The 12,310-nt window shown below is 40.7% G+C and overlaps 1 protein-coding gene and 1 pseudogene across 1 annotated transcript; both read right to left on the bottom strand.

The window, feature by feature from the left end:
* LOC143123348 (uncharacterized) overlaps positions 1-12,310 on the bottom strand; it is a 685,973-nt pseudogene that overhangs the window by 406,698 nt on the left and 266,965 nt on the right.
* Positions 2,801-6,937, bottom strand: LOC143111573 (uncharacterized). The gene is made up of 6 exons (XM_076274133.1): positions 6,898-6,937; positions 5,819-6,019; positions 5,574-5,705; positions 4,201-4,341; positions 3,635-3,669; positions 2,801-3,130 (listed from the first exon to the last, which is right to left on the bottom strand). Exons 1-6 carry the CDS (start codon positions 6,935-6,937, stop codon positions 2,801-2,803), a joined length of 879 nt encoding a protein of 292 aa, XP_076130248.1.

Below are 12,310 nucleotides of genomic sequence, written 5' to 3'. Positions count from 1 at the left end.
ATGTCAGTTCTCTAGTTCAGATAAACTGCTGACACATTTGTGACACACACACACACACACACACACACACACACACACACACACACACACACACACACACACACACACACACACATACAAACACACACTACGTCTATTTCTCTCACTTAAACCAAGGGGAAGTGTATGAGGTTTATCTATAAGTATCCATGATCACTGATAATGAATACTTTTGGCCAACAATACAAGGAGTATATATGTTAACACTTGGGGCCCGAGTTCAGCAGGAAGCTACGGCAAGCAGGGATTCTGAAATGGACAAGACCTCTCTGGTGAAGTGAAATTGAATAAACAAACCAGTGTTACATTTGTATCTATCTATCTATCTATCTATCTATCTATCTATCTATCTTTTCTTCTGTGTGAGTCGTTGTAGTGTGTATGATCTGTTAAGACCCCAGTTAAGTCTCCTCCTCTTTCCCCTCTTAACCACACACACCAACCAGCTATGGTGGCACCAAAAACAGAGTGTGTCATGAAACTGTAACAAAAGATGCATTATGTATTGTTTAATGTTTACTGAAATGCCACCACACACAATGTGTTTCCCAACTTCATGCAGATATCTAAAAGGTCAGTTAATCTCTCTAGTTCAGATAAACTGCTGACACATTGGTAGTAACAGTATGACATAATGTCCCATTCTCTCCAGTGCAAACACAAATATGGCTGACAGACACAGATGTGCCCTGTAGGATGATCAGTAAGCTGCAGGGGAAAAAGGGAGCCAGTTTTCCTATTGGTCAACAGTGTCAGGTGTCATTAGTGCCATGGTTACCAGCATGCCAGTGTAACGGAATCCAGCTAGCTCCCTCTACATCAATCTTTATCTCTCTTTCTTTTTTCTCTCTTTTCTCTCTCTGTGTCTCTCTCTCTATTTCTCACTCACCCTTCTTCCTGTCAGTATTTACACCAATGTCACCAACCCCCCCCCCCCCCCCCCTACTGTTTTCCTGTCCAAAACCACACACTCTCTATATTTGTGTTCTCTTTTCTATCTCACTCACATCCAGAACCACAATGTACAGAATTACTTGATTATTACTATTTTATTTAATGCCATTTTCATTCTGTTTAGCTGTCCTGCAATTATTCTGGTACTATAATGGTGAATGACTACCAAATGAGTACTTTAGTTCCCCCATACATTTGGGTGATAAGTATTTCCCTCCAGATGGATTGGGGTCAGTTCTAGAGAGAAGTGAGCATGCTGTGCTCAGTGTTGTCTGGCTTTTGTGAAAAAAAATAAGTTGTCTGTATTTTAATTGTGTCGTCGTTTTGGCCATCTCTATGGAGAATGTGGACTTGTGATATCAGGTTGCAGCACGGCCCACAGTGACACTAGTAAACTATCTTCCTCCACCACCTACCAACATCACAGCTGACATCTTTGTTTAATTTTACAATAAGTTAGCTGCCATCAGTAGTCAATTCTCTGAACCAAGCACTCACAACCTCTCCAGGCTAAGGGTGCAACATTTCCTAGCACTCACAACCTACTGTACCTCTCCAGGCTAAGGGTGCAACATTTCCTTCATTCACTCCTCTCACTGAGAGTGAGGTGACTAAACTGCTAACAAGTAGCTGCCCTACTACATGCACACTAGACCCTATTCCTACCAACCTCCTCCAAGACATATCTACTGGCTTCTGGTACATTAACAACTGCATTAAAACTGGCTCAGGTAAATCAAGGTGCTTAAAAAGCCTTCTCTTGCTCTCGCCCAGCTGGAGAATTTCCACCCAGTCTCACGCCTACCTTTCCTTTCTAAGGCTATAGAAAGGGCAACTTCCAATCAAATCTCAGAATTTCTCACATGGAATGACCTACATGAGTACCTTATGCCAAACGTGAACAGTATAGCTCTGCTTCAACTCTGCATGGTGTGTTGTCTGTGTTGCCAGTGATGTTTTTCTGACACCAAATAGTCCCACAGCATCTGCTGACTCAGCACTTTACCCCCACTGTCTTCAGTAGTGCATAGATTACAATATTAGTGCATGCTCTCTGAATAAGGGGGGCTGCAGCACTTTACCCCCACTGTCTTCAGTAGTGCATAGATTACAATATGAGTGCATGCTCTATGAATAAGGGGGCCTGCAGCACTTTACCCCCACTGTCTTCAGTAGTGCATAGATTACAATATTAGTGCATGCTCTCTGAATAAGGGGGCCTGCAGCACTTTACCCCCACTGTCTTCAGTAGTGCATAGATTACAATAGTAGTGCACGCTCTCTGAATAAGGGGGCCTGCAGCCTCCTTTTGCTTTGCTGCCCCCTGCTGGTCAGAACTGCTTTTCAGTGACCAAATCATCAATTTCCACAAGAAATTCCATTTGAGAAAGAAGTGCATGTTTGAAAGTGTGCATGTGTGTGTGCGATGACACCATCCTGATGTGCTGATTAAAAAGTTATAAACATGTGAACAATGGTTCAATCAATACTACATTAACTCAACATACCAATATCTTCCTTACTGTAAAAAAACTTGCAAAAAACAATGTGCGGAGAGAAATTCGCCAAATAACTCGCCCCAAAGACCATGATCTCTTATGGTACAGTGATAAGCCACAAAAGACAACAACTATTATGGTAATATTTATTTATTATAAGCCAGAATCATCTGTATGGCACTATTTAAAGAATACATACTCAGATGGCATACACAACACTCAGGCCTTCATTATACATACTTGTATATTAACTTACGAACATGAAATTAAATACAAATTAAAAATAAACGTGTTACTTTGACTCACATTTATGGGAGCCATACTTCTGAGTAGATAATATCACCCTCTCTATTCTGCACCAGTGCAGATGGAGTGTTAACAGAGTTAACTACACATGAATAGTGCATTGTGGGGGATGTAGTTTCTTCAGGTGAAATGTCATTGGAGTAGATGACGTTGTCCTCCTGGGAGTTGCAGTAGGTGGGCTGGTCTGAGCCTTGTGTTACTGGCTTAACAGTGGAACACAGTGAGGTCACTGAGGGTCGGTGAGGTGCACCTGCAAGGCAGTAGGGCCTGCTGACCGTTGCCCTGGTTACTGGAATGCTGCCCAGCAACTCAGACATCTGGAAATCATTGGCCTGGAGGACAACACATTTATATGATGAGAAAACAATAGAACGGTCATAATGACATACATAAACATATCTTCAGGGAAGAAATGCAATTTTACAGTGAAACTGTGCTTCCAACTACTATGGTTAGTTACTTATTTTAAATTCTACAATACAGTTTTTTACAGTAAAGGATACTTGGAAAGCTAAACAAAGAAACAAATATATTACACCTACCCAACAACAGAGCAGATGTATTAATTAATATGTTGCTTTTTGCATGATACATACAATTATATCACTAGATTACATTGGTTTAAAAAGTTAAATTGACATTCCTACTTCCAAATGCAAATAATTTCTACAGTTTCAAAACATAAAAACGCATATATAAAACATATGAGTCTATTCTAATTCCATTCTCTGTGGTCTGTGAGCTGTGTTTCTACTTTCGGTTTATTTATAATAGTCTCATTCTTCGCTTGAGCGGAGTTTCTACTTTCAGTTTATTTATGAAACTCTCGGTCTTACCTCCCCCATGTGCTGAAGGCTGGATGGGCCGCACGCTGTAACAGAGTAGAACAGAGGGAGGGGCCAACATGAGGGAGGTGAGATAGGGTGGGGGTGCTGTGTGTGAGTGTGTGTGTACGTAAGTGTTGTGTGTGTGTGAGTGTATAAGTATATATAGGGAAATTTGATCTCTGCATTTATCCCAATCCGTGAATTAGTGAAACACACTCAGCACACAGTGTACACACAGTGGGGTGAACCACTAATCCCGGCGCAGTGAGCTGCCTGCTACAACAGCGGCACTCGGGGAGCAGTGAGGGGTTAGGTGCCTTGCTCAAGGGCACTTCAGCCGTGCCTACTGGTCGGGGTTCGAACCGGCAACCCTCCGGTTACAAGTCCGAACTGCTAACCAGTAGGCCACGGCTGACCCTAAGTGTGTCAGTAAAGGGAAGCTACAGTTACTGTAGTGGGTCCTAATGCGCCCTAATGGTCCTAATGGACCCACACTGTGTCATGGGTGAACTGTGATTTCAGAATATGCTTGAATTTACAAGTATGAGATTGCAGCCGGCTTTGTGTGTGTGTACCTGCTGTCTGTGTCTTCCTTCTCTGTCTGTAGTAGAGGGCTGAAACTAACACACACACCGTCACCATGACCAGCAGCACCAGAACACACAGGATCACCATGACAACAGGGTCCTCCTGAGGCTCAGCAGCAGTTTCACGGCCTGTACAAAACATCATAGACGCATGCATGCATGAATGTAAGGACGCATGCATGAATGTAAGGACGCATGCATGAATGTAAGGACGCATGCATGCATGAATGTAAGGACGCATGCATGAATGTAAGGACGCATGCATGAATGAATGTAAGGACGCATGCATGAATGTAAGGACGCATGCATGAATGAATGTAAGGACGCATGCATGAATGTAAGGACGCATGCATGAATGTAAGGACGCATGCATGCATGAATGTAAGGACGCATGCATGAATGTAAGGACGCATGCATGAATGAATGTAAGGACGCATGCATGAATGTAAGGACGCATGCATGAATGAATGTAAGGACGCATGCATGAATGAATGTAAGGACGCATGCATGAATGTAAGGACGCATGCATGAATGAATGTAAGGACGCATGCATGAATGAATGTAAGGACGCATGCATGAATGTAAGGACGCATGCATGAATGAATGTAAGGACGCATGCATGAATGAATGTAAGGACGCATGCATGAATGTAAGGACGCATGCATGAATGAATGTAAGGACGCATGCATGAATGAATGTAAGGACGCATGCATGAATGTAAGGACGCATGCATGAATGAATGTAAGGACGCATGCATGAATGTAAGGACGCATGCATGAATGAATGTAAGGACGCATGCATGAATGTAAGGACGCATGCATGAATGAATGTAAGGACGCATGCATGAATGTAAGGACGCATGCATGAATGTAAGGACGCATGCATGCATGAATGTAAGGACGCATGCATGAATGTAAGGACGCATGCATGAATGAATGTAAGGACGCATGCATGAATGTAAGGACGCATGCATGAATGAATGTAAGGACGCATGCATGAATGAATGTAAGGACGCATGCATGAATGTAAGGACGCATGCATGAATGAATGTAAGGACGCATGCATGAATGAATGTAAGGACGCATGCATGAATGTAAGGACGCATGCATGAATGAATGTAAGGACGCATGCATGAATGAATGTAAGGACGCATGCATGAATGTAAGGACGCATGCATGAATGAATGTAAGGACGCATGCATGAATGAATGTAAGGACGCATGCATGAATGTAAGGACGCATGCATGAATGAATGTAAGGACGCATGCATGAATGTAAGGACGCATGCATGAATGTAAAAAAAAAAACTAAAACAAAAACAAAACAAAAAATCATTTAGAAATCTTGGAGGTGAGCACTTACCACTAGTGGTTGTCTCCCCTACGTTTCCAGACTGGGAGGTGTTGGAAGGTGGAGGTGAAAATGAAGGTGATGATGAGACAGTTTGGTGTTCAGTGGAGGACACACATGCTGGGTTTGGGGTGGGAGGGGGACCTGGAAGATACAGAGAGAGAGAGAAATAGAGAGAGAGAGGGTGTATATAAAAAAAATAGTTAACATACATTACACTGAAATACATGGTATGCAGATATATGTCCTGATTTTACCTTTTTTAACATTTAACTTCACTTGAGTGTACTCATCAACATGCATAAGTGCTGTTGCAACGGCACACCAGTACTTTCCAGAATCCTTTGCACTCCTGATTGGAATGTCTTTATTCCCATATGAACACTTTCCTCTGCAGAGGTACTTGGAGTGTCCCTCATATTTTTTATCATAGGGGCATCTGATCACTGCTGATCTGCCTACATATCCATCCACCTGGATCACAGACTCCACAGGATGAACACCTACACACACACACACACACACACACACACACACACACACACACATAGAGAGAGAGAAGCAAAGCCATGTGCCTTGGTGCCTATCCTCCCTGGTTACGGATATATTAGGTAAGGGATAATGGACGACACGGTGGTCTGTTAAATTAAATTAATGCACGGTCAAGGTTGTAATACGGCCCACCGCACAGCTCCATCCCGCTTATTCCACAGTTGCCACTTGCGTTGTGTTCATTATCTGTTTTAACTGAAACGTTTCAATCGCTAGAACTGTCTTGTTTGTAGAACTACTTTCCTCCAACACATTTCAACTATTTTCTCAACTTGCAGGTCAAACTGCCATAACTAGTGCTAAATGGATGGTTGCTATGGCCAAAAGCCAGTCGTTAGTTCTAAATGGATGGTTGCTACAGCCAAAGGCCAATCGTTAGTTCTATCCCTCCTGTTGTCAAGCGGGTATAGCCTAGGATTCTGATAAACTTTAGCTTTGAAACATTGCTATTTTACTGCCATCCAACTAGCTAAAAGCCACCGCCGTCATATGTGTTGCTGTTCTGAATGTCTGTATTTTACAGCTTGGATGCAATGTGACAGTTCATTTAAACTTCACAACTAGTTCTGCAAATTAATATACAATTGTGATACAGCCAAACAAACTTACTGAAACCTACTTCGTAGGTGTTCAAATAACATTATGTTAATGGTTGTTCTATTGTTCTAAATTACGCAGTGCAATGGGAAATTCAACCAAGCAGTGGAATAATATTGGTTATCTGATATGTATTCAATAGTGTGGCAGTGGATGTGAGTGTGTTTCTGTTGTTGGAGTATCTCACCTGCAAGCAGACAGAAGATGGCGATCAAAGGTTTCTCCATGTCTTCCCTTCGCATGGAACAACTTTTTTTTTAAGTAATTGAAAGAAATGTATCCTGTTGGTAACATGTCATCCCTCTCTCTTTTTTTATATGTTTCTATTAATAAAACAATGATTGAATGGATCAATCTACGTATTTATGTGTGTATGTATGTATGTATGTACTGTATGTATGTGTATGTATGTATGTACAGTATGTATGTATGTATGTATGTTTGTATGTTTGTATGTATGTATGTATGTATGTATGTATCTATCTATCTATCTATCTATCTATCTATCTGTCTGTCTGTCTGTCTGTATGTCTGTGTCTATCTGTGTCTCTGTGCATTATGTTTCTGTTTGAGTCTAAATGGACACTGAAAGTGCGTATGATCTGTTAAGACCACAGTTTTGACTCCTCCTCTTTCTTCCCTTAACCACAGAAACAAACCAGCTGTGGTGACGCTACAGAAACCTCTCATGTAGAACAGACTGCAGTGCAATATGTGTTATTTATTGATTAACCCTTGTAAGGTCTTTGGGTCATTTTCAAACATGGGTCATGTTTGGGTCATTTTCAATGTTTTGCTAAAAGAATAAAAAAATCCTCTATAAAATATGATTGAAACTCAGACTCAGTGTCAAATGAAGTTTTCTGGGAAGAACAAAAATAACTTATTTTCAATGACAGCACATGGAGCATATTTTAGCTTTCATTTGCGCTGATAATAATAATTCTTATAATGATAATATCTTTACTTCATTCCACCTTCCTGCTGTGTTCTGTTGCTATACAGTAATGGTAACTAACTCAATTTGGTGATAAGGACTAATTGGTTACGTTTTGGAGAGAAGTGAGCACAGAGAAGTAGAAAGGATGCAGTATGTGCAACAAGCCTCTATTCTATTCCTAACCTTCTAACCAAGAGTTAGATGGGGTTTTTTTTCACTTACACACACACACACACACACACACACACACACACACACACACACACACACACAAGGGGGAAGTGAGAGGCGTTAGTTGTTGAGTTTATATGGTTACAGGTGACTGCTTCTATTGCTAAATTATCCACCCAAAAACAGTTTACAGTGCAGCCCAACAGTAGATCTGGGTGTGTGTTCACAACACATTTTATATGACCTGTACTGTAGGAGTACTCCAACGTGGCTGTGATATTTGCTTTTTACAATATTTAGCACAACAGAGCAGCTGAGACAAACTTTCCAGAAGGAAAAGAGGCCATTCTTCAGCTAAGAGAATGACAGGCTGAATTATGACTTTGACTAGTTAATGAGTCACAGGCTGTAAGCATGTGTTAAATGAGCCACCACCAGGAATGCTGATATTTTGATATGATGATATTTATATTTACTAGATGGCATATGTACAGAGGTGGACAGAGTACACAGCTTCATTATCTGAGTAAAAGTACAGATACCCTTTGCTAAATTTTACTCAAGTACAAGTACAACAGTCAGATGTCTACTTAAGTACAAGTATTGAAGTACTTGTTTTTAAAAGTACTTGAGTATCAAGAGTACAAGAGTAGCCTACATTTTCTAAATATTGCATTACTACTGCCACAGTGCTAACATTTATGTACAGAAACGTCCTACATGGAGTTATGAAAAATGTTAATGTTAATATCTTGGATATTGTAAAATGAATTGGAAGTAAAATCAAGTCATTTTCATCTTTTTACCATGTTGCCAGGGATGGGCAGTATTTCTAATACATGTATTTAAAATGCGTATCTTAAAATATGTATCCTCACCCTAACTAATCATTAGTGCATGTGTATGTAAAAACTGTTAAATAATGGAAATCAAAATCAAAAACATATTATTGCATCATTTATGAAGTATAAACAATAATATAAACATATTTTAGATATAGGCTTATTTACTATGAACAAACCATTTATAACTGTGTGAACAAATGCTTTACTGATGATAAATTAGGTATGAACGATAATATTACTAATGATGAACAAATCAAGTAACAAAGGGTTAATAAATGATGAATTGTGCATAGTTATTATGTGTTACCGGTAATTATACATATTCATAGTTACTTCTGATTGGGTCAGGAGTCTTGGTCATTTCAGTTGTGAGAGGGGCGGCTGTTGTTGGAGTCACTGATGACAAAATTGGATAGACAACGAATACAGGATTAGAAATGGTAAAATAGGTTGCTGAGTGATATTTGAGTTGGCAGTCAATTTGAAATTTACAGCGGTCTCTTAATTTTAATTTTGAATATGACCATCAACTCATCCGACTTGTTTAAATTACAAGATCTACACTTTTTTACCGATCTTCAACAAAAGCCCCCTTCAGACCGTTGAGCCAGGTCAGGCTAGGGTAATTTGGGGGCCATCTGGTGATTGTTGCCAAGGTCTACAAGCTTCATATCGTCCCCTTAGAATTATAGGGTTCTATCTACGTTCTGAGTAGTTCTGAGATATTGAGCTTCAAAGTTTTAGAATTCCATAGAGTTATACTGCTAAGTGGAACAAACCTCTTCAGATATAATGTCCAAAAATGCATACAACTACAAGAAACACCTCACCTCATCTTCTTAAGGTGTCACAGAATAAGAATATGTCAATAACTCAATTTTGACAAAAATGTCAGATAGAACCTTATAATTCTAAGGGGACGATATCCCCGAGACCTTTGAGTTCAGACTGTCAGGCTACTAGCCTCTCCGGATTACACCTCGACATGCCCTTGTGAAAACGTCACCAAATACTACCCATTTTCAAACAGGATAAGCATAAAGACAGAAAGTCGCATAGCTCTATCCTATCCTGTATGCTATCAGTCACCTATTTCCACCCTTTTACATGTATGTCACTATTCATTATACAAACCAAGACAGCAGATTCCTAAAGAAACCCAAGCACACGCAACATATTTGTATCTAAATGAGCTATGTAACAGTGTTGTAAGGCTGCATGTATAAATCCTCTTGGAGCTCCAGTGTAATTTTGATTTTGCGACAATGTGCAGCACGAGTTGGCACCCACCAGCCCAGCACCAAACTCTTAGCGCACAGTAAAGAAAATAGGATGTTGAAGGCAGTAGATGCTCCTGCTAAGAACCAAACTTGACTTTGTTCAAATCTACACACTTATGGCTACTGGAAAATGTTATGTTCATTTATCAAATGCTATTTTTAAATATTATAAAACATCTTTAAGAATTTAAAAATTTTCGAACGAAAGGGGCGGAAATGGGTGCTTTTACGATAGTTCTCTAAAGCAGCGGTTCCCAAACTTTTCCTCCCGCGTACCACCGCCTACATTCCGACTCGGCTCGCGTACCCCCACCATCCGACACATAAACACATAAAAACGTGTACCCCCCCCAGTTAGCCTGCATTGTAGCCTAACTACATCCACATACAATATCTTATAATAGGCCTACAACAACGCCTGACAAGGATGTATTCGTTTGGACAACATTAGGCTATACAGCCTAGAAAGGCTTAGGCTACCTTTAGTTTGTTAAATGTAAAGCCTAGCTTAATGTTACCTTGTTCTTGCCCATCTGAAATAACTCCTAGCTTCGCTGCTTCCCTCCTTTCTGTTTTTGTTGTTTTCAAAAACCTGTTATATCCGCGAAACTTTCCCCCCAAGGACCACGGACCATCTGATGCATTCAAAACGCATTCTATTAGCTATTCCAGGCGTCATGTTTAATAAGCTGGCCTTTTTTTATGAACACATACAGAGTTTATAAATGATATCCTTTAATTTCATGTTTCCATATCATTATGACCTGATTCGAAATTATGTATTTATTCATGAAATTTTCATTTTAACACCTGTCCGCCATAGCCCTTTTCATCTCGCGTACCCCCTAGAAGCAGCTTGCGTACCACCGGGGGTACGCGTACCACAGTTTGGGAATCCCTGCTCTAAAGTATTCCACACTATAGATAGCATGAAACACACTGGCAGGAATAATTTAGGGGGACGTTTGTCTATGTTAGTTAACTCATAAGTTCATTTTTTACTGTGCTACATGGCGACTGCCTACTGACAGGCAAACATCTTTAACTTAACCGCTATCTCTAAACTCGGCTCCACACACAACAACGGGTTGACCCAGCCTTCACCTTGACACCACCCCTAGCCCCTATCTAGCACCAAATGGCCCCGGCACGGCCTGGCTAGCGCGGCTTTGGCTTGATGGTCTGAAGAGGGCTAATGTGAGCCAGCATTCATGGCATAGCTTGTTGAAAAGAGTTTTGCTTCCTTAGTAACCTTCAACATCTGTAATAATCTTAAAATAATGTGGTATAACTTTTATATATAGGTTTCTCACTGAATGCAATCTTTTAGTATAACCTCAAGGTTTCTGATAGTTACAGTCTCTTGGTATCGATAATAAAGCTGCAGTCTCACACCAGTTGTCTTGGAGTAATTTTGACCACACTAATCTAATTGAAACGCTGTGTTTTGTCATTGTTATGCTCTTAATTGTCATTTATATTAATAAAGTGTTACCTCTTAACTTCACCTCAGCAAAGCGTTCAATCACTAGAGGTCTCTGAACCGTACTGTCCAGAATCCTCAGAATGATGGTCACAGTGAAGACTCTAACAGTGGTGTCATCATGCAGAGATAATCGGCCATTGACTATGTTTGACCTGCTACCAGGGCCGTTGTCACCATAGACATTGAGGGGGACGTGTCCCCCCCAATATTCAAATATGACCAAAATGTCCCCCCCAATATACGGACATAGAAAAATAAGTAAGGGATAATGTATAGAACGCCGGTCATTGTCGGGAGATAGGTCCCGACAGGGCGAACCGGACCCCGACGCGCAGCGGAGGGGTCTTGTTCCGCCCTGAAGGGACCTATCTCCCGACAATGACCGGCGTTCTATACATTATCCCGCTTATTACACGGCTACTTACCAAAACGACACAATAAACTCCCCACGATATGACTCTTTAGCCTACATAGCCTAGGCTATAGCCTATTTGTTACCGTTTCATCATGGCTTTTGCTGAGAAACAAATAGTTCGCAACAACACACGCTGAACTTGAATCAAACATTCTTTAGAACACAGCTGATCAACCGTCTGCTTTCACGTTTGAATGAAGTTCCAATCATTGCGTAGTGATATGAAAGAATTGACTTAGAAGCACAAAGCCCATTTTCCTTGACAGCGGTCTGTTATACTTAGCAACAGTCTGTTATTCAGAATTAGCAGACCGCCGAACGTTGGGAAGGCCCATTCAAGTGAATGGAGCATTCTGCAGCACTAAGAAGAGCCGTGTAATAAAGAAAGAATAAAGCGCTATACTAGGCCTACAGGAAACCAACACGCATCTGAAATGTAATTAAACGTAAATAACGCACAAAT

Source organism: Alosa pseudoharengus, unplaced genomic scaffold, assembly GCF_046254945.1.
Source record: "Alosa pseudoharengus isolate Yale_2024_CS ecotype anadromous, Long Island Sound unplaced genomic scaffold, YU_APseudo_1.1 YU_APseudo_1.1_scf_1, whole genome shotgun sequence".
Taxonomy (NCBI): domain Eukaryota; kingdom Metazoa; phylum Chordata; class Actinopteri; order Clupeiformes; family Clupeidae; genus Alosa; species Alosa pseudoharengus.
Note: the sequence above shows the minus strand (reverse complement) of the source record. Positions and strands in the feature narration are given on the sequence as shown.

Bases quoted from the DNA above. Each gene is read 5' to 3' on its own strand.
- LOC143111573 (XM_076274133.1), bottom strand. From the start codon at position 6,937: ATGGAGAAACCTTTGATCGCCATCTTCTGTCTGCTTGCAG. The intron at 5,706-5,818 runs GTAAAATCAGGA...TGTATCTTCCAG, and splicing joins GAAGTTAAATGTTAAAAAAG to GTCCCCCTCCCACCCCAAAC. The intron at 3,670-4,200 runs GTACACACACAC...ACTCTGTTACAG, and splicing joins AAGGAAGACACAGACAGCAG to CGTGCGGCCCATCCAGCCTT.